Source organism: Acipenser ruthenus, chromosome 9 (assembly GCF_902713425.1).
Source record: "Acipenser ruthenus chromosome 9, fAciRut3.2 maternal haplotype, whole genome shotgun sequence".
Classification (NCBI taxonomy): domain Eukaryota; kingdom Metazoa; phylum Chordata; class Actinopteri; order Acipenseriformes; family Acipenseridae; genus Acipenser; species Acipenser ruthenus.
This window is the reverse complement of record NC_081197.1, coordinates 25385599-25411467: the sequence shown is the minus strand read 5'-3', so window position 1 is coordinate 25411467 and position 25869 is coordinate 25385599. Positions and strand designations below refer to the sequence as shown.

The following is a 25869-nucleotide window of genomic DNA, read 5'->3' as shown; positions in this document are numbered from 1 at the left end:
TTCTTTTGATGCTCAAATATACGTGATAAATTTATTTTGATGCTCAGTATATATACTGATTTAATTTGCTCATTCAAATGTTTAAACTGAATTATTCAGGAAGGATCTTTTTGAATGTGAAAGGCAGGAAATAGTGGAGCTGCTCCAGAACCTCAGCTCCGGCTCCATGCTCCGGAGCACTCCGGTGACCCCAGCTTCAGTGCCGCTCTGGCTCTAGCATCCCCATCTCCGGAGCCAGAGCATGGCCAACCCTACTTTATAGCAACACCAAAAAGGAATATTTAATCCAGACCTATATCAGGAAGATGCTGCCACTCTTAGGTTTTTCTTAGAATGAAAAGACAACTTACCCTGTAAATGACACCAGAGCAGGCGAATAAACCCAGGACGCTCACTGATGTACTTCAGTCCTTTCACATTAATGCTCACATTGTACAGGGACTTTAACAGTAACCTGAAAGAAAACGTTAGGTTATTATCATAACCCTGGTTCCTTGAAATAGGAATATTAACCATTAGAAAATGGGTGTTTCCCTTAAGACACCTGAACCTGAAACTTTACACCAAAGACTTCTCGTCAGAGTAGTGAGCTGCGCACACTGACAATGATGTCATTTTCCTTCAACGACAGCAACCATGAACACCCTCAGCACTCTAGTGCCAAACCCAGGGTTATGCGGATCTACGACATTCAGTCAGTAGAACGTAGTAAAAGTATGCACTGCATATGGAATGGCTGGTGAACTTCTCTGGTGGGGGCAGATTGGCCAGTTTATAAGCAGTCTTAACTTTGCCTGTCAACCATTTATACAGGCGCTGTTTAGACAGAGCCTGTCCCTGGGAATTAGCTCTGTAACAGACAAAGAATTGCTCTGACTGCCTCTAGCTTTTAGTCCTGTCAACATAATACGCTAATGCTCACACTGGGAAAAGCTTATGGAGCTAGTGCTTCCTGTTACCTTTGCTCTGGCCTTTGAAAAAAATTAAACTGGGTTTCGATACAGAGAATGCTTGCATTTCACTCACCCGCTTAGCTGAGGTGATTGTAAGCAAGAAAGCCGCCTTGAAAAGACAAAAATGTTTGAGCTCAGCTGAGTGCATGGGCTCAAACGGAGGTTACATTAGTACATTAAACGCTTTATTCAACCTCCAACGATGAACTATATCCTTCACTGGTGCCCTAAGCTGCCGTGTGCCTTTCAAAAATTGCATTGCCAGGAAATTAGCTCCTGGGAGACTGAATCGATTTTTACATAGCTGACAAATAGACCGTTAAAGTAGAGGGAGATTTCCCTTCATCAAATTCATCATTTTGTAGGGTGTCAATCACCCTGTTCGATTAGCCCAGCTGGCTCAAATGCAGTCGTTCAGGTGCCAGACCCACAGCTGTAGGTTTGATGGGTTGTGGTGCCACAAAGAGCCCAGCGGCAGGCTGAGCAGGTCCTGGCGCATCGGCAGTTCCCAGGGTTGGCTGCTCAGAAGCTGCATCAGGGAGGAGAACCATACTCTCCTGGGGCAGAATGGGACTACTAGTAGCACCCTGGCCCGGTCCTGCCTGACATTCTCCAGGCATAGCAGGAGCAGGCTATGTGCTGGCTACAGATGAGCCAATGCGTCTACCCCTAGAGGTCCCCCTTCTCCTTTTATGGAGAACCACAGGGGACAGTGTGCCGACTCCTGAGAGGCAAAAAGGTCTACATCTACTCTCCTGAATCAGTCCCAACTGAGGCTCACGATGGAGTCTCCACTCTGCACCGCTGGGGACCTCCCTCGAGAGGAGGTCCGCAGCCCAATTGATCACTGCAGGCAGGTGGACTGCTCGGAGTGAGAGGACGTTCTCGTGCCCACAGCAGAAGCTTGTGGGCCACACGGTAGAGACTGGGTGACCTCTAACCACCCTGGTGACACCACAGTTGTCCGTACGGAAGAGCACATGTCTTCCCCGAAGGGTATTGGATGCTGCTGTCATCAGGCCCATTAGCCTCTGAAAAACCACTAATGTAAGTGCCCAGCGGAGGTGAAACAGCTCTAGGCAGTAAGTTAGAAGTCTGAAGCAGTAAGGGGAAATTAAACCTGGAATTGCTTTCATCAGAAAACACATTGATTGGGAAATTAATGCAGCTTAAATTCTAACAGCTGCATGTCTTTTTCTGATCACAAACTGAAAACTCAGAGCAGGGGATTCAAATTCAGCGCTGTTCTGAGACAAGAGGAAGGGGCGGAGCTACCAGCACAACAGAACACAACAAAGTGAGGCAGTTCTTCCAGCGACAGCATGGGAGCGACATTGTGTGAGAAGTGCATCGTTTTAAAAGTGCAGAGCAGTTAGAAGAGGTTTGAAAGCAGATTGACATCTGCAGAAACTAAACTTAAAATTACAAAAAAGAAAAAATAAATAAATAAAATAACATGGCCTTCAAGCCAGTAATCTGTGACACCTGCATGATGTGGAAAATCTGAGAAAACCCAGCAGAGCTAAACCAAGTGTGTGTAAAGTGCCACACGATCAAGGACGATACCAGTAAGTATGCTAGAAATGGAGCTGCAGGAAATGAGACAACAACAGGAGCTTGAGGAGCTAGCACACCCACAATTCATGGAAGTCAGCACCCCTAGCAGACTGAAAGCCACCAGGGAGGGTCAAAACAGCTGGGTTCAGGTAGGCATAAGCAGGGGAAAAAAGAAACTTCATCAAACACAACAACCAGAAATCAAAACATCCAACGAATTTGAGCCACTTCAAAATTTAGATGATCAAAACCAACATCAAGAGAATAAAAGGAAAAACAGCCAGGACCCTATAAACAGTGCTGGCCAGGCAGTAATAAGAAGGGAGGTCATGATTGTTGGGGACTCCAAGCAAGTTCAGTTCGCAGTCTGGATCCCCTTACTACAACAGTGTGCTGCCTTCCAGGAGCCTCCATCATGCACATCACTGAGAATGTGGACAGGCGCCGAGAAGGAACAGGAGACGACCCGGTAGTAGTCGTCCACATCAGTACAAACAACATTGGAAGAGACAGGCAAAGATCCCTGCAAAACAAATTCAGAGAGCTAGGAAGGAAATTAAAAGACAAGACCAAAACTGTGATATTTTCTGGGATACTGCCGATACCTTGCAAAGGAGCATATGGACAGCTGGAAATACATAATCAAAATGCATGGCTGAAATTGTGGTGCACACAAGAAGGCTTCACCTTTCTTGAACATTGGAGCACATTCTACATCAAGGACTATCTATATAGGCGGGACGGACTGCACTTAAACAAAATGGGAACCAATCTACTCGGAGAAAGGATCCTTCAGGAGGTTCAGAAGCATTTAAACTAGAAAAGGAGGAGGGAGAAAACAAAAAAACAGAAGGGAGACCACATCAAAACAAGGGCAACAACTCAGTTAAGACAGCCATTAAATGTATTTATCTAAATGCTGGAGGGCTGCTAAACAAAATGTTAGAACTTGAAGCTACTGCACTAACAAGTAAATACGATGTGATAGGTGGTACAGAAACCTGGTTGTCTGAGAGTGATGGAGACGAATATAATATTAGTGGGTATACACTGTATAGGAAAGACAGGCAGGACAGAAGAGGCGGAGGGGTAGCGCTATACATAAGAAATAGTCTTGAAGCCCAGGTGATGGACAAAGAAAACAACGCAGAATCAAAATGGGTCAGAATAATGGACAAAAATTCAAAGGGCATAATAATAGGAGCATGCTATAGACCGCCAAATTCAGACGCCGAGCAAAATAATCTGTTAATCATTAGAAATGCGTGTAGAAAAGGAGAAGCCATACTAATGGGAGATTTCAACTTTCCCCATATAAAAGGGGTAAACCCGATGGGGAGCATGACGGACGAAATTGAAATGGTGGAAATGGCAAATGACTGCTTCCTAACGCAATTTGTCAAGGCACCGACTAGAGAGGAGGCATGCCTTGATTTAGTCTTTTCAAATAACGAAGACAGAATAACTAAAACAGAGGTCAGAGAGCCACTGACAAACTCAGACCACAACATGGTCTCATTTGAAGTGATTTTTAAAACCCAAAAAGTAATGACTAAAGCTAAGGTTTACAATTTTAGAAAAGCAAACTATGAAAGTATTAAACAGAGACTAACAGAAGTAGATTGGAGTAAAATAAAGAAAACATCCACAGAAAAAGGAAGGGTGTTTTTTAAAAATGTAGTACTAGGAGGCGCAAAACAATTGCATCCCAAAAGTAGACAAATCTAAATCTAAAACAAAATGGCCAAAATGGTTTAATAGATAAATTTAAAAAAATATTCAGCGAAAAAAGGTACTTTACAGAGCGTTTAAAAGGGACTAAAACAACGTACACAGAAAGAGTACTCGGAACTGCAAACGCAAGTCAGAAAGGAAGTTAGAAAGGCCAAGAGAGAGATAGAAATGATCATTGCTAAGGGGGCTAAAACCAATTCCAAAATGGTTTTCCAATATTATAACAGCAAGAGAACATTCAAAGAGGAGGTTAAATGTCTAAGAGATACAAATGGCAAAATCATAGAAAAAAAATAGCAAATGTATTAATGATTACTTTTCAGAGGTTTTTACAAAGGAGGATACAGACAACATGCCCCACATGTCGACCTGTTCCTATCCAGTTTTAAATAACTTTAGTATAACTGAGGCAGAAGTGTTAAACGGACTAGGAGCTCTTAAAATAAACAAATCCCGTGGGCCGGATGAGATCCTCCCAATAGTACTCAAAGAAATGAAAGAAGTTATTTACAAACTGCTAACCAGGATCATGCAACAGTCTCTTGACACAGGGGTTGTACCGACAGACTGGAAACTGCAAACATACAGAACAATAAGCCTGACTTCTATTATATGTAAACTTATGGAAACTATAATAAGAGCCAAAATGAAAAATTACCTATATGGTAACAGTATCCTGGGAGACAGTCAGCATGGTTTTAAGAAAGGGAGATCGTGTCTAACTAACCTGCTTGATTTTTTTGAGGATGCAACATCGACAATGGATAATTGCAAAGCATACGACATGGTTTATTTAGATTTCCAGAAAGCTTTTGACAATGTCCTGCATAAAAAATTAATTCTGAAACTGAACGCAGTAAGGATTCAAGGAAATGCATGCACATGGATTAGGGAGTGGTTAACATGTAGAAAACAGAAAATACTGATTAAAGTAGAAACCTCAAAATGGAGTGAGGTAAAAAGTGGTGTACCACAGGGATCAGTATTTGGTCCTCTGCTATTCCTAATCTACATTATTGATTTAGATTCTGGTATAATAAGCAAACTTGTTAATTTTGCAGACAACACAAAAATAGGAGGAGTGGCAAACACTGCTTATTTTGATTCAGAAATGTCTTCATCTAGACAATGTGGAGAAGCTATAAAAAACAAGATGCTCGGTTATATTGTTAAAAGTGTTGAATTTAAATCAAGGGAAGTAATGTTAAAACTTTACAATGCATTAGTAAGACCTCACCTAGAATATTGTGTTCAGTTCTGGTCACCTCGTTACAAAAAGGATATTGCTGCTCTAGAAAGAGTGCAAAGAAGAGCGACCAGAATTATCCCGGCTTTAAAGGCATGTCGTATGCACAGGCTAAAATAATTGAATCTGTTCAGTCTTGAACAAAGAAGACTACGCAGTGATCTGATTCAAGCATTCAAAATTCTAAAAGGTATTCATAATGTCGACCCAGGGGACTTTTTTGATCTGAAAAAAGAAACAAGGACTAGGAGTCACAAATGAAGATTAGATAAAGGGGCATTCAGAACAGAAAATAGGAGGCACTTTTTTACACAGAGAATTGTGAGGGTCTGGAACCAACTCCCCAGTAATGTTGTTGAAGCTGACACCCTGGGATCCTTCAAGAAGCTGCTTGATGAGATTCTGGGATCAATAAGCTACTAACAACCAAACGAGCAAGATGGGCCGAATGGCCTCCTCTCGTTTGTAAAGTTTCTTATGTTCTTATGTACTGGCCAACATAAGCCCTGAGTTCAGGCGCACCCCTAGATAGGTAACCATCTGGGTGGCCACTAACTGGCTCTTTGCATATTTCACCATCAGGCCCAACTCATGTAGGTGGTTGGTGATGAGCTCTGTGTGTTCGTGTGCCTGTGCTGGAGACTCGGTGCAAATGAGCCAATCGTCCAGGTCTCTGATGCCTCTGCCTCTCTTCTTTCGCAGCAGGCCAGGCCTGCAGTAGCCTGCTGCAGCAGGGGCATAAGCTCTGCCGACAGACTGGAGAATTGTAAACGTAATACCGATCCACAAAAAGGGAGACAAAACCGAACCAGGTAACTACAGACCAAAAAGCCTGACTTCAATTATATGTAAACTTATGGAAACTATAATAAGATCCAAAATGGAAAATTACCTATATGGTAACAATATCCTGGGAGACAGTCAGCATGGTTTTAGGAAAGGGACATCATGTCTAACTAACCTGCTTGATTTTTTTGAGGATGCAACATCGACAATGGATAATTGCAAAGCATATGACATGGTTTATTTAGATTTCCAGAAAGATTTTGACAAAGTCCCACATAAAAGATTAATTCTTAAACTGAACGCAGTAGGGATTCAGGAAATGCATGCACATGGATCAGGGAGTGGTAATGTAAAAAACAGAAAGTACTGATTAGAGGAGAAACCTCAAAATGGAGCAAGGTAACCAGTGGTGTACCACAGGGATCGGTATTAGGTCCTCTGCTATTCCTAATCTACGTTAATGATTTAGATTCTGGTATAGTAAGCAAACTTAAATTTGCAGACGACACAAAAATAGGAGGAGTGGCAAACACTGTTGCAGCAGCAAAGGTCATTCAAAATTATCTAGACAGCATTCAGAACTGGGCAGACACGTGGCAAAGGACATTTAATAGAGAAAAGTGTAAGGTACCGCACGCAGGCAATAAAAATGTGCATTATAAATAACATATGTGAGATACTGAAATTGAAGAAGGAATCTGTGGGGCTCCCGAGTGGCGCATCCAGTAAAGGCGCTCCTCGCAGGATGTGCCCTATAGCCTGGAGATCGCAGGTTCGAATCCAGGCTATGTCACAGCTGACCGTGACCGAGAGTTCCTAGGGGGCGGCGCACAATTGGCTGAGCGCTGCCCGGGTAGGGAGGGCTTAGGTCGGCAGGGGAATCCACGGCTCACCGCGCATCAGCGACCCCTGTGGCCGATAGGGCGCCTGTGGCTCTGCAGCGGAGCCGCCAGATCTGTGTTGTCCTCCGGCACTATAGGTCTGGTGGCATTGCTGTGGATCTGCAGTGCGAAAAATGACGGCTTGGAAGGAGCACGTTTCGGAGGACGCGTGTTCCAGCCTCCGTTTCCCGAGTCGGCGGGGGGGGGTTGCGAGCGGTGAGCCCGGGATACAGATAATAATTGGGCATGCTAAATTGGGGTGAAAACCGGGGTAAAAAATAATTGGCGACGACTACATTTAAAAAAAAAAAAAAAAAAAAAAAAAAGAAGGAATCTGTGAAAAAGACCTAGGAGTTTATGTTGAAATGTCTTCATCTAGACAATGTGGGGAAGCTTTAAAAAAGGCCAACAAGATGCTTGGATATATTGTGAGAAGTGTTGAATTTAAATCAAGGGAACTAATGTTAAAACTTTACAATGCATTAGTAAGACCTCACCTAGAATATTGTGTTCAGTTCTGGTCACCTCCTTACAAAAAGGATATTGCTACTCTAGAAAGAGTGCAAAGAAGAGCAATCAGAATTATCCCGGGATTAAAAGGCACGTCGTATGCAGACAGGCTAAAATAATTGAATCTATTCAATCTTGAACAAAAAAGACTACGCGGTGATCTGATTCAGGCATTCAAAATCATAAAAGGTATAGACAATGTCGACCCAGGGGACTTCTTTGACCTGAAAAAAGAAACAAGGAGCATGGGTCACAAATGGAGATAGATAAAGGGGCATTCAGAACAGAAAATAGGAGGCACTTTTTTACACAGAGAATTGTGAGGGTCTGGAACCAACTCCACAGTAATGTTGTTGAAGCTGACACCCTGGGATCCTTCAAGAAGCTGTTTGATGAGATTCTGGGATCAATAAGCTACTAACAACCAAACGAGCAAGATGGGCTGAATGGCCTCCTCTCGTTTGTAAACTTTCTTATGTTCTTATGATAAAACGTGTAAAACATGGACATACCTGCATTGCTCATTTCATGTAAAGACGCCGACATATATGAATTTGTTATTTTCCTCATCTTGGTTTGACAAACTGTCTGGAAACTAGTAGCCATCGCACTGATAAATCAGTGAAATTGGCGGGCTATGGGATTTGTAGTTTTTAATGTGCGATTAACAGTGGTCAGTGGACACCAATAAACTACATTCCCAGTATACATTATGATTGAGCTATGAGTTTAGATCCGACCGTGAGTTATTTATTTATTTATTTATTTTAAACTTTTCAGCTGTAAAAATAAATCACGTTTATTGTTTATAGTCAACCTTTTGGAATCTCTAGTCGCATACGTGCGCCTAAATTAAAATGTACGTTCACACAAGCATTTTGTTCGTCTCTGTGACAGAGATCGAATGGTGCTTGGTGTTAGAACTCCCTCTCGACCTGTGAGGGCACTGTGTAACGGGAACAGAGTACCCTTAACTAAATGGCAGGACAATTTATTCCGTAGGGTAGGTGGAAGTTGGTCATTTAGGAAAGGGGCGCAGCTACGGTATCCAAACTCAATGACCCAGACGGTAAACAGTGTGGCATCTGAGGATTGGAGGAGCGGATGCGCTCGTTAACCTAGGGGTCATGAGCCAGGATATAAATAGGGGTCATAGCTGACGTGATCTGTTCCTTGGTAAATGGTTAGTGTTGAAAACCTACAAGGAGTCTGTGCTGTTTCGTGAACCGTGAGTTTTGTCTTGTGTTTGTTAGTGTTTTGTTAACTGTCGTCTGTTTTTAATAGACTACCATTTGCACGATCCGGCGCTGTAGCGAAAGCCAGCATAAACCCGGACATCACTTTCACCACTGCATTTCACGGAGAACTGTATTACACCACTTGTACGTATTCACTATCACTAAGAACTGTGTTTGTGTTTTGTGTTTAGTGTTGGTGTGTAAAACTGGACTTTGGTTACGGGTCAAACCCGGGGATTTACAAATACCGAGTGATACACGCCGCTGTATCACTCCATCATTATTATTTACAGGTGTTTGCCATAAGGCTCTGGACATTGTTAATTAAGTCAATAAACACCCTTGCACCTGGAAATCATTGTCTGTCTGTTTTTATATTCGCTCTGCACTGCACTCACTTGTATTCACTCATCGCTTTGCCACAGTCTCATATGCAGAAACTGTTGGGATATTTTCATCTGTGCTACTGGACGACACATCAGCCGAAACAAAAACTGTTGCATGCTTATATGCCAGTGCTTGCTCTGATTTGTCCCGAGATCCACCAAAAATCTTTTGCGATCCATCCGTGGATCGCGATCCACGTACTGGCCACCGCTGATGTAGAGGGTCTGCCTCTACCTCTGGCAAAGCCATGGAAGGATCTGTATGGCCTGGAGCCTTTTCCCCTTTGGAACCTGCTCTGTCCTCCAAAGGTTGATTGTGTTGGCTGAGGCCTGAAAAACCTTTGCCAATTAAAATACCCCCTATTAGGAGGTATGCCTCTGCCTGTTGTTGAGCAGGACCTAATGGCTTGCCTTGCCTCCTTCATTTCTGTTAGGTAATCCTTGAGGTCAGTGCCAAATAGTAAGTCTCCTTGAAATGGTAACTCCATGATCTTGGATTGTGTGTCATTAGTAAAGGAGGATTACTTCATCTGAAGAACACAGCTCACAGAGACAACACTTGCTACAGCCCTAGCATTGTTGTAGATGCTGTCACATGCCGCTTGCAGCTGTATTTTTGCAGTGTTTTTCCCTTCTAGTGCAAGTTGCATGGCGAGTTCGACGTTCTCTGGAGTAGGGGCCTGTAAGGGAGCAGACATCTGGCTCCATAATTTGTGTTGATATTTGGCTGCGTGGATTTGATAATTGATAATGCGCATATTGCAAGTGGAGCCACTGGTGTAGAGGATTTGGGAGATGGGCTGGTGGTTGGTGTAGACATTATGGTATCTATTTTGGGCTGCTTAAAAGATATTCTTTGTGTCCAGTAGGTATTTATCTACTCTGTGTAGATATGAAGCAGCACATGCAGGTTTCTTTCATAAAGCCTCAACGGGCCTCCAGACTGCCTCATGGAAGGGAAAACCTTCAAAGGCTTGTTTATCCTTTGCATCTAAGATGCTCAGGAAATCATCCTCCTTAACTGAAGTCTGGGTATTAGCATTGAGAGAAGAGAAAATCCTTCTCAAAACCGCCTCTACATTAGTGTATACCATTGAGACACCTTCTCCAGTTACGGACCCGTCATCATCAGGTGCGAAGTCGATGACGTCATCATCTCTCGTACTGCGTGTGTCAGCACAGTAGTATTGGTCTTGTGCACTCCAAGTTGCTGCAGCAGTGTCAGCCACCGATGTTACCCTTTGCAGAGGTACAGGTTGTCTTGAGCTTTCAAACCCCTGAAAAAATATACATTTAGTTACCTGGGGCAAGAATTCCTGTGGAGCTGTCGGCTGGGTAGCTTCGGTAGGAGTCTCGATAATGGCCGCTGTATCTCTCTCTGCTGCCGTGGGAATGAATGGATTTACTCGTCCTCTTCCTTGGGGGAGACCAGGTGGAGCTCCGACGCTCTGTGGAGCTGCTTTGTCTTTTAGTTGACATTTTAGCTGATGAAGTGCGTGATTTTTCAGAAAGCGGAACTGGGGAAGAAGGAGACTTTGCCCTTTAAATAGGTGCATCTGACACATAAGACAGACCTCTCTACCACAAGATGGTGAGAAAGGAGTACCACACCGTGAACACACAGAAGGCATGTCTGTAAAAAACCTGATAAATCACGGGAATAACTAGCAGTGCTAGAGAGAAGAGGAAAGGGAAATAAAATAATAGTATGTAAGTACGTAACGCCAAAAACTATACTGAGTCCTAACCCAAGCATACGCAGGATAAATTTGGACATCGATACTCCAGGAAGGGGAGGCTTTATAGAGGAGGGACATTACTTGGCGACAAAAAAGGATTATATAAAGGATCTCTGGGAAAGAGATCGGCTTTTCTCCCGACCCAAGCAACATGGAGACTCTGTGTGTGGAGTTCATCATACAAGGTAAGAAATAAAAGATTTAAATACAAAACAAAACACAGAACAAAACGGCAAGTTGGCCAAAATAAACAGACAAACAAAAACCACTGAATTAACCCCCCAAAAAGTCGTGCTGGTCCTCCAGCACGAATAGCAATTGTTATTATTTATTATTTTTACTTCTCCTCTCTTCCCCCCACCCCCCCAGCGCTACAGCCTAATGTACAGATTTATATTTTTACATAATGCAATGTGTAGCCTACCCAAAATACATTAGTGTTACTTCAGCGCAATGATTTACATTTAAAATGCATTCTGCACAATAAATGTATGTGATTTTATTGTATTGTTTTAAACCCAACACCTCCTTATGTCGGACAAACATCCGGTTTAACAAGGGTCTAAATGTATGATTATGAAAAGCTTTTGGTGGGTGAAGTGGGGGCCCCACTATAGAATCTGATGGGATTAACCCTTTGCAGTCCTATATCAGACCTGGTCCGACATCGCAATTCTCCCTTTCCGATCATCAAAAAGACACAAAAAACAGGTCTCCAGAAAAAGCCGAGAAAACCATTCAATGGCCGAGTGAGACCGATAGGAGCCGAGAGAAGCCGAAAAAAAGGGCGTATCTCATGCTTACTGATAGACCCAACATCACATAGATAACACGGACATAAACAAACAAGATAGTTGCTTCCGCATCCAGCGCTCAAAGAACATCACAGACATTTGCAGAGCTTTTTTTAGATGTTATAGTAAAAAAATAATGACTTGGATTGCATTACTGAGGAGTTTGGTGATAAAACGAGTGATTAAGAGATGATTTATTGGTATGTACTATTATTAAGAGGCATTTGAAAAATATAGCGAACAAGGGGTGGGGCGGGGCTGGAAATGCCGTACTGAGAGTTCTGTTGATATGCAGTGCCTTTTAAACCTGTTTTACTGTGAAAAAAAATACTTTGAAACAGCGTGTCTAAAATAAACTGCGCGTGTGAAAATAAATTGGACCTGACGCGTCTGACACGCGCTGAATAAATGGACCGCTAGGGGTTAAACTGCCTTTCATTTTATATATACAGTGCCATCCATAAGTATTGGGACAGTGAAGGCAAAATTGCTATTTTTGCTGTACACTCAAGCAATATGAAAATACGATTAAAAGATGAATATGAGGCAAAAGTACAGAATGTCACCTTTTATTTCTGGTGGTTTCAAGACATACATGTTTTACCAAAGAGTTCCATCCCCCATTTTATGTGAGCATAAGTATTGGGACAATTCAACTGAAAGCAATTATAAGTATAAAAGCTAGTATTTAGTCGCAAATCCCTTGCATGCAATAACGTCAGTGAGTCTGTGACCCATTGACATCACCTAACTCTTGGTATCGTCCTTTGAGATGCTTTGCCAAGCCTTTTACTGCAGCCATTTTCATATGTTGCTTGTTTTGGGGAGTTTCTGACTTCAGTCTCCTCTTTAGCAAGTGAAATGCATGCTCAATTGGATTTAAATCAGGAGATTGACTTGGCCAGTCTAAAACTTTTTTCCCCATGATGAACTCCTTGGTTGCATTGGCAGTGTGTTTTGGGTCATTTTCCTGTTGCATTGTGAAGTGCCGCCCAATGAGTCTGGTGGCATTTTCTTGTACATTAGTGCCAAGATGCTTCTGTACACTTCTGAAGTCATTCTGCTGCTGCCATCATTCGTTGCATCATCAGTAAAGATAAGATGAGTGAGCCCGTTCCAGAGGCAGCCATGCATGCCCATGCCATGATACTACCTCCACCATGCTTCACAGATGAGGTGGTATGCTTTGGATCATCTGCAGTTCCTTTTTTCTCCACACTTTTGCCTTCCCATCACTTTGATAAAGGTTAATCTTTGTTTCATCTGCCCATAAAACTCTGTTCCAAAACTCTACTGGCTCATCTCTGTACTTTTTAGCAAATTCTAATCTGGCCTTTCTGTTTTTGGTGCTGATCAGAGGTTTGCATCTTGCAGTGTAGCCTTTGTAATTCTGCTGCCGAAGTCTTCTGCGAACAGTAGATTGTGACATTTTCACCCCAGCATTCTGGAGGTTGTTGGTGATTTCACTGACACTTATTTTAGAGTTATTTTTCACAGCTCTGGTCATTTTTCTGTCATCAACTTGTGTTGTTTTCCTTGGCCGACCTGGTCGTTGCTGATTGCTGAAGACACCAGTGGTTTCTTTCTTTTTCAGGACATTCCAAGCTGTTGATTTGGCTATGCCCAACTTTTGTGCCATGGTTCTAATTGACTCTTTTCTTTTAGCATCCAAATCGCTTGCTTTTCTTTCATAGACAGTTCCCTAGTCTTCATGTTGGATTATGCTACTGACACCAAACGCAGACTCCGAAGGCAAAAGCAAAGGATAGAACAGGCTACACATTCACAGCTCTTTTATGTGTGATCAATTAGAAACAACTGTGAGCCAAATGTCCCAATACTTATGCTCACATAAAATGGGGTGTGGAACTCTGAAAGTGCTGTTATTCTTAGTTGGTAAAACATATGTGTTGAAACAGCCAGAAATAAAAGGTGACATTCTGTACTTTTGCCTCATATTCATCTTTTAATCGTATTTTCATATTGCTTGAGTGTACAGCAAAAATAGCAATTTTGACTTCACTGTCCCAATACTTATGGAGGGCACTGTGTGTGTGTATATATATATATATATATATATATATATATATATATATATATATATATACATACAGACGTGCTCAAATTTGTTGGTACCCTTACAGCTCATTGAAATAATGCTTCATTCCTCCTGAAAAGTGATGAAATTAAAAGCTATTTTATCATGTATACTTGCATGCCTTTGGTATGTCATAGAATAAAGCAAAGAAGCTGTGAAAAGAGATGAATTATTGCTTATTCTACAAAGATATTCTAAAATGGCCTGGACACATTTGTTGGTACCCCTTAGAAAAGATAATAAATAATTGGATTATAGTGATATTTCAAACTAATTCGTTTCTTTAATTAGTATCACATATGTCTCCAATCTTGTAATCAGTCATTCAGCCTATTTAAATGGAGAAAAGTAGTCACTGTGCTGTTTGGTATCATTGTGTGCACCACACTGAACATGGACCAGAGAAAGCAAAGGAGAGAGTTGTCTGAGGAGATCAGAAAGAAAATTATAGACAAGCATGGTAAAGGTAAAGGCTACAAGACCATCTCCAAGCAGCTTGATGTTCCTGTGACAACAGTTGCAAATATTATTAAGAAGTTTAAGGTCCATGAAACTGCAGCCAACCTCCCTGGGCGCGGCCGCAAGAGGAAAATCGACCCCAGAGTGAACAGAAGGATAGTGCGAATGGTAGAAAAAGAACCAAGGATAACTGCCAAAGAGATACAAGCTGAACTCCAAGGTGAAGGTACGTCAGTTTCAGATCGCACCATCCGTCACTTTTTGAGCGAAAGTGGGCTCCATGGAAGAAGACCCAGGAGGACTCCACTTTTGAAAGAAAAACATAAAAAAGCCAGACTGGAATTTGCTAAAATGCATATTGACAAGCCACAATCCTTCTGGGAGAATGTCCATTGGACAGATGAGTCAAAACTGGAGCTTTTTGGCAAGTCACATCAGCTCTATGTTCACAAATGAAAAAATGAAGCTTTCAAAGAAAAGAACACCATTCCTACAGTGAAACATGGAGGAGGCTCAGTTATGTTTTGGGGCTGCTTTGCTGCGCCTGGCACAGGGTGCCTTGAATCTGTGCAGGGCACAATGAAATCTCAAGACTACCAAGGCATTCTGGAGCGAAACATACTGCCCAGTGTCAGAAAGCTCTGTCTCAGTCGCAGGTCATGGGTCCTCCAACAGGATAATGACCCAAAACACACAGCTAAAAGCACCCAAGAATGGATAAGAACAAAACATTGGACTATTCTGAAGTGGCCTTCTATGAGTCCTCATCTGAATCCTATCGAACATCTATGGAAAGAGCTGAAACTTGCAGTCTGGAGAAGGCACCCATCAAACCTGAGACAGCTGGAGCAGTTTGCTCAGGAAGAGTGGGCCAAACTACCTGTTAACAGGTGCAGAAGTCTCATTGATAGCTACAGAAAACGTTTGATTGCAGTGACTGCCTCTAAAGGTTTTGCAACAAAATATTAGGTTAGCGGTCCCATCATTTTTGTCCATGCCATTTTCATTTGTTTTCTTATTTACAATATTATGTTGAATAAAAAATCCAAATCAAAGTCTGTGCCCATGACCATCAGGAAGACAACAAAGGAAAGAAGGTACAACTTAAGTGTGCAAGTACTGTCGAGCTACTACTATTCATATGACAGACATTGACAGAAAATAAACGCCCAAGCATTTTGGAAAGTAACCAAAAACAATAATTTCATACAGTATATAAAAAGCAAAAGCCCTGAAAAAAAAAACGATTTATATAAAACTCGAAAATAGCTCAAAATAAGTGTTGGAGAAACATACACTTTACAGGAAACTATAGTTTACAAAATTAACTGGGTTTTAGATTGAGTTAGTATTTTGGTTTTAAAGTTAGTTAAGTTAGTTAGGCAATTTGGGGTTTAATACTGATTGCTGGAGCAGGAAAGACAGATAACAAGGAGAAAGCTTTGAAATGCACCATATGGCAATGTAACATGGCGAGGAGCCCTGTACAGTTATTGTTTATTTATTTTTAGAACAGGGTTTCCACCTCCGCCCCTGTGCAGTGTGTTATTTTGTATTTGTTTTGTTTTCTGACTTAGTTGTATTTATATGACGGCGAAGCGCCAGGATTTTTGTTATTTTATTTATTTAGAAATGTATTTAAATGACAGCGTAGCCGCATTGTTTGTATTGTTTAGTAGCATGGATGGGTAGCCCCATCCACAGTAATTTAGAAAACCTCATGCAGATTGTGACACGTCAATTTATTAAATGCGCGTCAGGTCCAATTTATTTTCACACGTGCAGTTAATTTTAGACGCGCTGTTTAAAAGTATTTTTTTTCCACAGTCAACCAGGTTTAAAAGGCCCTGCATATCAACAAAACACTCACTAGGCATCTCCAGTCCCGCCCCATCCTTTCATTCGCTAAATTGCAATGTCGGACCAGGTCCGACATAGGACCGCAAAGGGTTAATGGTATATTCAAGAAGTTTCAATCTGGTTTTCAAAGTGCACATAGCACGAGATGGCTCTTGTCAGAGTTGTGAATGATCTGCTGATAGCTCTGACTCGGGCTTTCCATCAGTTTTAATTCTTCTAGATCTGTAGACCAGGGGTGCACAATATACGGCCCGCGGGCCAGACACGGTCGCTGACTGCTTTAATACGGCCCGTAAGGACTTTTATATTATAAATGAAAAACGGCCCACGTCTTTAAGAAAATACACACTGTCAAAAATAAAAGATCAGAAGTTCTACGTCAGCCACCTTCGAAAGACAGAACCCACATGTGACTCACACCCAGTCTACTAACAGTGAGTGTGAGTGGTAGACGCCTCAAAATGCCTTGTATCATGTTAGCCAATATAATGACACTTGACAGAGGTGATTAAAGTTTAGAAGTGCTTGGAATATACACAAACCTAGCCCATTTGGGTGGGATTCTGTCATGTTAGCCAATAGTAATACAGTACAGTAGACCTTGGAAAGCATGACATAAGGTTCGGAAACAGGCGCCAGCTAGATGCTAAACGGAAGACAGCGATTCACGTTTATGGTTGTTGCTCTGCGATTATTTGAGGTAAAATATTTTTATACTTTCACAAAATTACGGTAGGCTGCCTCCGTAGCGTCTGAAAACATGTCTCTGTCAAAGCCATGTACAAGTAAAAAATGAAAAATTGATCTTGAACACAGAAAATTTAACCCAGAGTGGACAGAATTTTTTTTTTTTGCTGAATCCAAACGTGCCTCATTTGCCTTGAATGCATCACAGTTGCCAAACAATACAATATACGGCGCCATTCATCACTTCCCTTTACCGATGGGGAATTTGTAAAAGACTGCCTGATGCAAATATGTGATGCAGTTTGCAAAGAAAATAAAGATTTCTTTAAAAACATTTGTCTTTCCAGAATGACTATGCAGAGACACATAGCAGACCTGTCTGGAAATAGCTATGATCAGCTAAAAAGCAAATACAAAAATATTGTGTATTTCTCTACTACTCTGGACGAAAGCAATGATGCCACTGATACAGCCCAACTTTTAAATTTTCGTTCGTGGTGTGACAGAAACATTTGAATTACACCAGGAGCCAGCATCTCTAGTTTCTCTGCATGGCAGAACCACTGGATCTGACATCTTTAATGCTTTTAAGAAAGCTGTTGAAGATTTAAATTTGCAGTGGGATAAATTGGTGGGGGTGACAACCGACGGTGCTCCGGCTATGGTTGGCAAGAATAACGGTTTTATAGGGTGTTTAAAAAAGCACATGGGGGATCGAGCTGCGCTGCTGAAGCAGTATCACTGTATAATACACCAGGAAGCCTTGTGTGCAAAATACCTGAAGTTTAAAGAAATGATGGACTTTGTTGTATCCACAGTTAACTTTATTTGTTCGCGATCTTTGAATCACCGTGAATTTCAGTCTTTTTTGGAGAATATCAGCGCCACTTACGTTGACCTGATTTATCAAATTCAAGTGAGATGGCTTAGCCAGGGCAACATCCTAAAAGAGGTTCTTTTCACTGTGAAAAGAAATAAAACATTTTCTGCAAGAGAAGGGAAGAGACATGTCTGTCATGGAAGAAAGCGACTGGATTGCTGATCTGGCTTTTTTGACTGATATCACAGGACATTTAAATGATTTAAACCTAAAGTTACAAGGAAGTCAGCATCTCATTTGTGATTTGTTTGAGGCAGTGTGTGCGCTTGAAATTTAAATTAAAGCTGTTCACAAACCAGCTCAAAAAAAAGGGCAGCTGACACACTTTGAAACATGTCAACAAGCCTTTCCATGTGAACAGACAACTGGAAACGCCGTGCAAGTGTCCTGAAAGAACTACATGGGGTGTTTGCCAGCAGATTTGAGCAATTCAGGAGCGAGCAAGCCTCTTTTAAACTCTTCGTTGATCCCTTCTCTGTTGATGCAGAAAGTGTACCGGACGATCTCCAGCTTGAAGTTATTGAACTGCAATGTTCCACTGCGCTGAAGAGCAAACACAGGGACCTGCCTCTCCAAGAATTCTACCGATCACTGGACCATAATCAATTTCCTAATCTTAGCAGAGAAGCTTTGAAATTGCTGTCTTTGTTTAGAAGCACTGATATCTGTGAACAGGTGTTTTCCCTTATGAAGCTAAACAAGTCACACCTCAGAACAAGGCTGACAGATGATAACCTGCATGCAGTGGTTAGAGTAGCCACCACTGCACTGGAGCCCAATATCCCTCAGCTGGTAACTGAGAAGAACGGCAACATCTCTCCCACTGATTAATTGGACTGCACCCCAGAAAAACTTGTTAATTGTGAAAAATTACCATAGCTTAAAGCTGGTGTTAAATAATTATATTTCATATATATATATATATAATATATATATATATATATATATATATATATATATATATATATATATATATATATATTAGTGCCTTGCAAAAGTATTCAGACCCCTGACCAATTCTCTCATATTGCTGAATTACAAATGGTACATTGAAATTTCGTTCTGTTTGATATTTTATTTTAAAACACTGAAACTCAAAATCAATTATTGTAAGGTGACATTGGTTTTATGTTGGGAAATATTTTTAAGAAAAATAAAAAACTGAAATATCTTGCTTGCATAAGTATTCAACCCCCACACATTAATATTTGGTAGAGCCACCATTCGCTGCAATAACAGCTTTAACCCTTTGCGGTCCATTGTCAGACCTGGTCCGACATTGCAATTATTCCTATCCGGTCCATTGCCGGACCCTGTCCAACATCATCAAAAAAACGCAAAAAACACGATTCTAGTCGTTTTTTCTCCGGAAAAAGCTGAGAAACCCATTCAATGGCTGAGTGGGAGCGACAGGAGCCAAGACAAGCCGATAAAAAAAAAAAAAAAAAAAAAACATGGCGTATCTCATGAATAGTCATACCTGCCCCTGGCATCCCATATGGGCGGTCATAAGGAAACAAGCTGTCTGATACTGCATCAGCGCACAGAGACTATCACGGACATTTGCAGAGCTTTTTTGAGATGTTATAGTAATAAAATAATGACTTGGATTGCATTATTGAGGAGTTTGGTGATAAAACAAGTGATCAGGAGATGATTGATCGGTATGTACGACTATTATTATTATTATTATTATTATTATTTATTTCTTAGCATATGTGAAAGCTATAGCGAACGAAAGGGTGGGGCGGGGCTGGAGATGCCTAGTGAGTGCTTTGTTGATTTGCAGGGCCTTTTAAACCCGTTTGACTGTGAAAAAAAAAAACTTTTAAACAGCGTGTCTAAAATTAACTGATCGTGTGAAAATAAAATTGGACCTGACACGCACTTAATAAATGGATTGCAAAGGGTTAAGTCTTTTGGGGTAAGTATGTACCAGCTTTGCACACAATGTCGGAGTGATTTTGGCCCATTCTTCTTGGCAGATTTGCTCCAGGTTGATCAGGTTGGTTGGACGACGCTTGTGGACCACAATTTTCAAATAATGCCACAGATTCTCAATGGGATTGAGATCAGGACTTTGACTGGGCCACTGTAGGACATTCACCTTTTTGTTCTTGAGCCACTCCAATGTTGCTTTGGCCTTGTGCTTGGGATCATTGTCCTGCTGAAAGGTGAATTTTCTCCCAAGCTTCAGTTTTTTAGCGGACTGAAGCAGGTTCTCTTGCAGTATTTCCCTGTATTTTGCTCCATCCATTCTTCCTTCAATTTTAACAAGATGCTCAGTCCCTGCTGATGAGAAGCATGTCCACAGCATGTTGCTGCCACCACCATACTTCACTGTAGGGATGGTGTGTCTTGAGGCATTGGCAGTGATAGGTTTGTGCCACACATAGCACTTTGAGTTTTGGCCGAAAAGCTCTATCTTGGTCTCATCTGACCACAAAACCTTTCCCCACATCGCAGCTGGGTCACTCTCATGCTTTCTGGCAAACTCCAGACATGCTTTCAGATGGTACTTTTTGAGTAACAGCTTCTTTCTTGCCACCCTCCCATACAGGCCAGTGTTATGCAGAGGTCTTGATATATGGTTGACTGGTGCACCATTACTCCACTCCCAGCCACTGAACTCTGTAGCTCCTTCAAAGTGATTGTTGGCCTCTCTGTGGCTTCTCTCACAAGTCTCCTTCTTGTTTGAGCGCCGAGTTTTGAGGGACGGCCTTTTCTTGGCAGTGCCTGGGTGGTGTGATGCAGCTTCCACTTCCTGATTATTGATCCAAATGTGCTCACTGGGATATCCAAACACTTGGATATTATTTTGTACCCTTTCCCTAATCTATGCATTTGTATTTCTTTATCTCTAACTTCTGTAGAATGCTCTTTGGTCTTCATTTTCTTTCAGATTCACAGCCTGACCAATGATCCTTCAACAGTGGGGTTTTTATCCAGAAAATGTGACAGCAACTTTAATGGTTCACAGGTGGAGGCCAATGGTAAGGTAATTGTGTCCTCGTTAGGGCAATTTCTTTCATCGGTGTAAACTGGGAGCTTCCACAGCACAGGGGTTGAATACTTATGCAAGCAAGATATTTCAGTTTTTTTATTTTTCTTAAAAATCTTTCCCAACATAAAACCAATGTCACCTTACAATAATTGATTTTGAGTTTCAGTGTTTTAAAAAAAAATATCAAACAGAACAAAATTTCAATGTACCATTTGTAATTCAGTAATATGAGAGAATTGGTCAGGGGTCTGAATACTTTTGCAAGCACTATATATATATATATATATATATATATATATATATATATATATATATATATATATATATATACACAGTACTGTGCAAAAGTTTTAGGCAGGTGTGAAAAAATGTTGTAAAGTAAGAATGCTTTCAAAAATAGACATGTTAATAGTTTATATTTATCAATTAACAAAATGCAAAGTGAGTGAACAGAAGAAAAATCTACATCAAATCAATATTTGGTGTGACCACCCTTTGCCTTCAAAACAGCATCAATTCTTCTAGGTACACTTGCACATAGTTTTTGAAGGAACTCGGCAAGTAGGTTGGCCCAAACATCTTGGGGAACTAACCACAGTTCTTCTGTGGATTTAGGCAGCCTCATTTGCTTCTCTCTCTTCATGTAATCCCAGACAGACTCGATGATGCTGAGATCAGGGCTCTGTGGGGGCCATACCATCACTTCCAGGACTCCTTGTTCTTCTTTACGCTGAAGATAGTTCTTAATGACTTTCGCTGTATGTTTGGGGTCGTTGTCATGCTGCAGAATAAATTTGGGGCCAATCAGATGCCTCCCTGATGGTATTGCATGATGGATAAGTATCTGCCTGTACTTCTCAGCATTGAGGAGACCATTAATTCTGACCAAATCCCCAACTCCATTTGCAGAAATGCAGCCCCAAACTTGCAAGGAACCTCCACCATGCTTCACTGTTGCCTGCAGACACTCATTCGTGTACCGCTCTCCAGCCCTTCGGCAAACAAACTGCCTTCTGCTACAGCCAAATATTTCACATTTTGACTCATCAGTCCAGAGCACCTGCTGCCATTTTTCTGCACCCCAGTTCCTGTGTTTTCGTGCATAGTTGAGTCGCTTGGCCTTGTTTCCACGTCGGAGGTATGGCTTTTTGGCCGCAAGTCTTCCATGAAGGCCACTTCTGACCAGACTTCTCCGGACAGTAGATGGGTGTACCAGGGTCCCACTGTTTTCTGCTAATTCTGAGCTGATGGCACTGCTGGACATCTTCCGATTGCGAAGGAAGGTAAGCATGATGTGTCTTTCATCTGCTGTAGTAAGTTTCCTTGGCCGACCACTGCGTCTACGGTCCTCAACGTTGCCCGTTTCTTTGTGTTTCTTCAAAAGAGCTTGGACAGCACATCTGGAAACCCCTGTCTGCCTTGAAATTTCTGCCTGGGAGAGACCTTGCTGATGCAGTATAACTACCTTGTGTCTTGTTGCTGTGCTCAGTCTTGCCATGGTGTATGACTTTTGACAGTAAACTGTCTTCAGCAACCTCACCTTATTAGCTGAGTTTGGCTGTTCCTCACCCAGTTTTATTCCTCCTGCACAGCTGTTTCTGTTTCAGTTAATGATTGTGTTTCAACCTACATATTGAATTGATGATCATTAGCACCTGTTTGGTATAATTGTTTAATCATACACCTGACTATATGCCTACAAAATCCCTGACTTTGTGCAAGTGTACCTAGAAGAATTGATGCTGTTTTGAAGGCAAAGGGTGGTCACACCAAATATGGATTTGATTTAGATTTTTCTTCTGTTCACTCACTTTGCATTTAGTTAATTGATAAATATAATCTATTAACATGTCTATTTTTGAAAGCATTCTTACTTTACAGCATTTTTTCACACCTGCCTAAAACCTTTGCACAGTACTATACATATATATATATATATATATATATATATATATATATATATATATATAGTAACAGCAGCGGGAATGTGAGACAGCAGGGAGGGGGTTAAAGCCTCCCTGAAGGAAAAAACATCTAAAAATGCACCTTTCAGTTAATTGTATTTTGGTTTATTGTTTAATTTAAATGTTTAACTGTTTTATTGTTTAATTATCCCCTGCACCTGGGCGGTAATTGGGAATAGGGACCAGGTGCAGGGTATTTAAGAGAGGCAGCTAGTCTGCTCATGGCTGCTGAGTAGAAGGAGGCAGATGCCGAGCAGTCGTTTAGAAGTGCTGTGAAGCCCGCGTAGTTTTTGTTTGTGTTGTGGTGTCAGGTAAACGGCTTAGCCGTCCTGCAAGTTAGACAGGGAATAACCTGTTTAGTTAGCGCTCCAAAACGGAGCTAGGTGTTTGTTTTGTGTTTGTTTTGTTTTATTTTTGTTAATTAAAAATAGCGCGTCAGCACGAGAAAATCCATTTCTGTGTACTGGGTCGTATTTTTAAAGGGGCACGAACCCGTGAGTGGTGCGAGTCGTTTACATTATATATATAACACTCGGGTTCGTGCCCCTTTAAAAATACGACCCAGAACAATGAAATGGAGTTTTAAGTGCTGGTGCGCTATTTTTAATAAACACAAAAATCAAACAAAATACACAAAATAAACACCTAACTCCTCTTGGAGCACTAACTCAACTCTCAGTAACACCCTGACTAACGCGGGACAGCTACACTGTTTTCCCGTCCTTCCCAAAACCACAAACTTCAACACACAGGTTTGACACCGCACTTACTTTTTCTCTCTGGCTACTTGGAGACAGAGCACCTCTTCTGCCTCCTTCTACTCAGCAGCCTAGAGCAGACTGCTTGCCCTCCTTTTAAACTCCCGCACCTGGGTCTAATTCCCTATAATGCCCAGGTGCGGATGATAATTAATAATAAAGCAATTAAACAAACAATAAAACAATTAAGAAACTAAATGAAACAATAAAGCAATATAACACGGTGCATTCTCACATGTTTTTTCTTTGCAGGGAGGTTTTAACCCCCTCCCTGCCGTCTCTCCTAACCCGCTATATTACAATATATATATATATATATATATATATATATATATATATATATATATATATATATATATATATATATATATACACAGTTGTATGCAAAAGTTTGGGCACCCCTGGAAAAAAAGTATGTTACAATGAATCTTTCAGTGAACAGAAGTTGACCTGACCTCTACATGGTACAAAGTTAAACATGACGCCTTTCTTCAAATTTTAATACAGGAATACTATTTGTTTGCATTTTATTATTTGTTTATTTAGCAGATGCCTTTATCCATGGCGACTTACAGAGACTAGGGTGTGTGAACTATGCATCAGCTGCAGAGTCACTTACAATTACGCCTCACCCGAAAGACGGAGCACAAGGAGGTTAAGTGACTTGCTCAGGGTCACACAATGAGTCAGTGGCTGAGGTGGGATTTGAACAGGGGACCTCCTGGTTACAAGCCCTTTTCTTTAACCACTGGACCACACAGCCTCCATTTATTACAGATTCAAAATAATAAACAAAAGTGAACATGGTGCGTGCAAAAGTATGGGCACCCTGTCACTTAGTACTTGGTAACACCTCCTTTGGCAGAACTAACTGCTTCCAAACGTTTCCTGTAGCCAGCTAAGAGTCTTTCTATTCTTGCCTTTGGAATTTTTTCCCACTCTTCCTTGCAGAACTCTTCCAGCTCAGAAAGATTCTTAGGTCTCCTTGCATTCTCCTTCTTTCTTGTAAATATTTCATGGTTGATTTTGAGGTATGTTTTGGATCATTGTCTTGCTGAAATATCCAACCTCTTTTTAGCTTCAGTGTCCTGACTGACTTTAGGACATTAGCTTCTAGGATTTGTTGATATTTAGCTGAATCCATTCTTCCTTCCATCCGCACAATATTTCCGGTTCCACTGGCTGCCACACAACCCCAAAGCATAACAGAGCCACCCCCGTGCTTAACAGTTGGCAAGGTGTTCTTTTCTTGAAATGCTTCACCCTTTTTTCTCCAAACGTACCTGCTTTGGTTGTGGCCAAACAGTTCCATTTTCGTTTCATCAGTCCAAAGAATATTGTTCCAAAAAGCTTCAGGCTTGTCAAGGTTTTCTTTTGCATACTTTAGACGCTGACTTTTGTGATGAGGTCGTAGAAAAGGCTTCCTTCTGACAACTCTCCCATGCAGATCCTTGTTGTGTAAGGTACGCTGTACTGTGGACCTGTGAACAACTACTCCAGTGTCAGCTAAACTGTTCTGAAGGTCCTTTGCAGTGACCTGTGGGTTCTGTTGTGCAGATCTGACCAGTTTTCGGGCAAGTATGTGATATTTTTCTTGGTCTTCCAGATCTTGCCTTGACTTTAACCGTTCCATTTAACTTCCATTTCTTGACAATGTTTCTGACAGTTGAAAACTGCTAGCTGGAAGCATTGAGAGAGTTTTTTTATAGCCTTCTCCTGTTTTGTGAAAGTTAATTATCTTCATTTTCAAGTCTTCAGACATCTGCTTAGAGGAGCCCATGGTTGTTGAAACCAGGCAGAACAACTATCACAGTCTGACAGATTAGAAGGTATGAAGTTGCTTCAGAGTAATAGTTCAACACTGGAATTGACTTCACCTGACTGACAATTGAAGCCCTAACAAGTGAATCAACCTTTCTGGGCCTTAGTAATCATCTTTTTAAGAAGTAATTAAGAATGGTCCAAAAGGGTGCCCAAACTTTTGCACGCGCCATGTTCACTTTTGTTTATTATTTTGAATCTGTAATAAATGCAAATAAATAGTAATCCTGTATTAAAATTTGCAAAAAGGCGTCATGTTTAACTTTGTACCATGTAGAGGTCAGGTCAACTTCTGTTCACTGAAAGATTCATTGTAACATACATTTTTTTCAGGGGTGCCCAAACCTTTGCATACAACTGTATATATATAGGCATTGCATTTTACAACGCGCATTTTGGCCCTTGGCCAGTTGTCTTTTTCGTGATCTGGCCCTCACAAAAATAAGGTTGTGCACTCCTGCTGTAGACCATTCCATCCTACTGAATTGTCTTGAAAGCACAGTGGGACTGTCTG

General features: G+C 41.3%; 1 protein-coding gene across 1 annotated transcript in view; it reads right to left on the bottom strand.

Annotated features, from left to right (window-relative positions):
- hsf2bp (heat shock transcription factor 2 binding protein) overlaps nucleotides 1-25869 on the bottom strand; it is a 74058-nt gene that overhangs the window by 5322 nt on the left and 42867 nt on the right. Inside the window, exon 7 of the mRNA XM_059029749.1 lies at nucleotides 351-454. Within this exon, the coding sequence (XP_058885732.1) occupies nucleotides 351-454 (104 nt within the window). The remainder of the gene's footprint in view (nucleotides 1-350; nucleotides 455-25869) is intronic.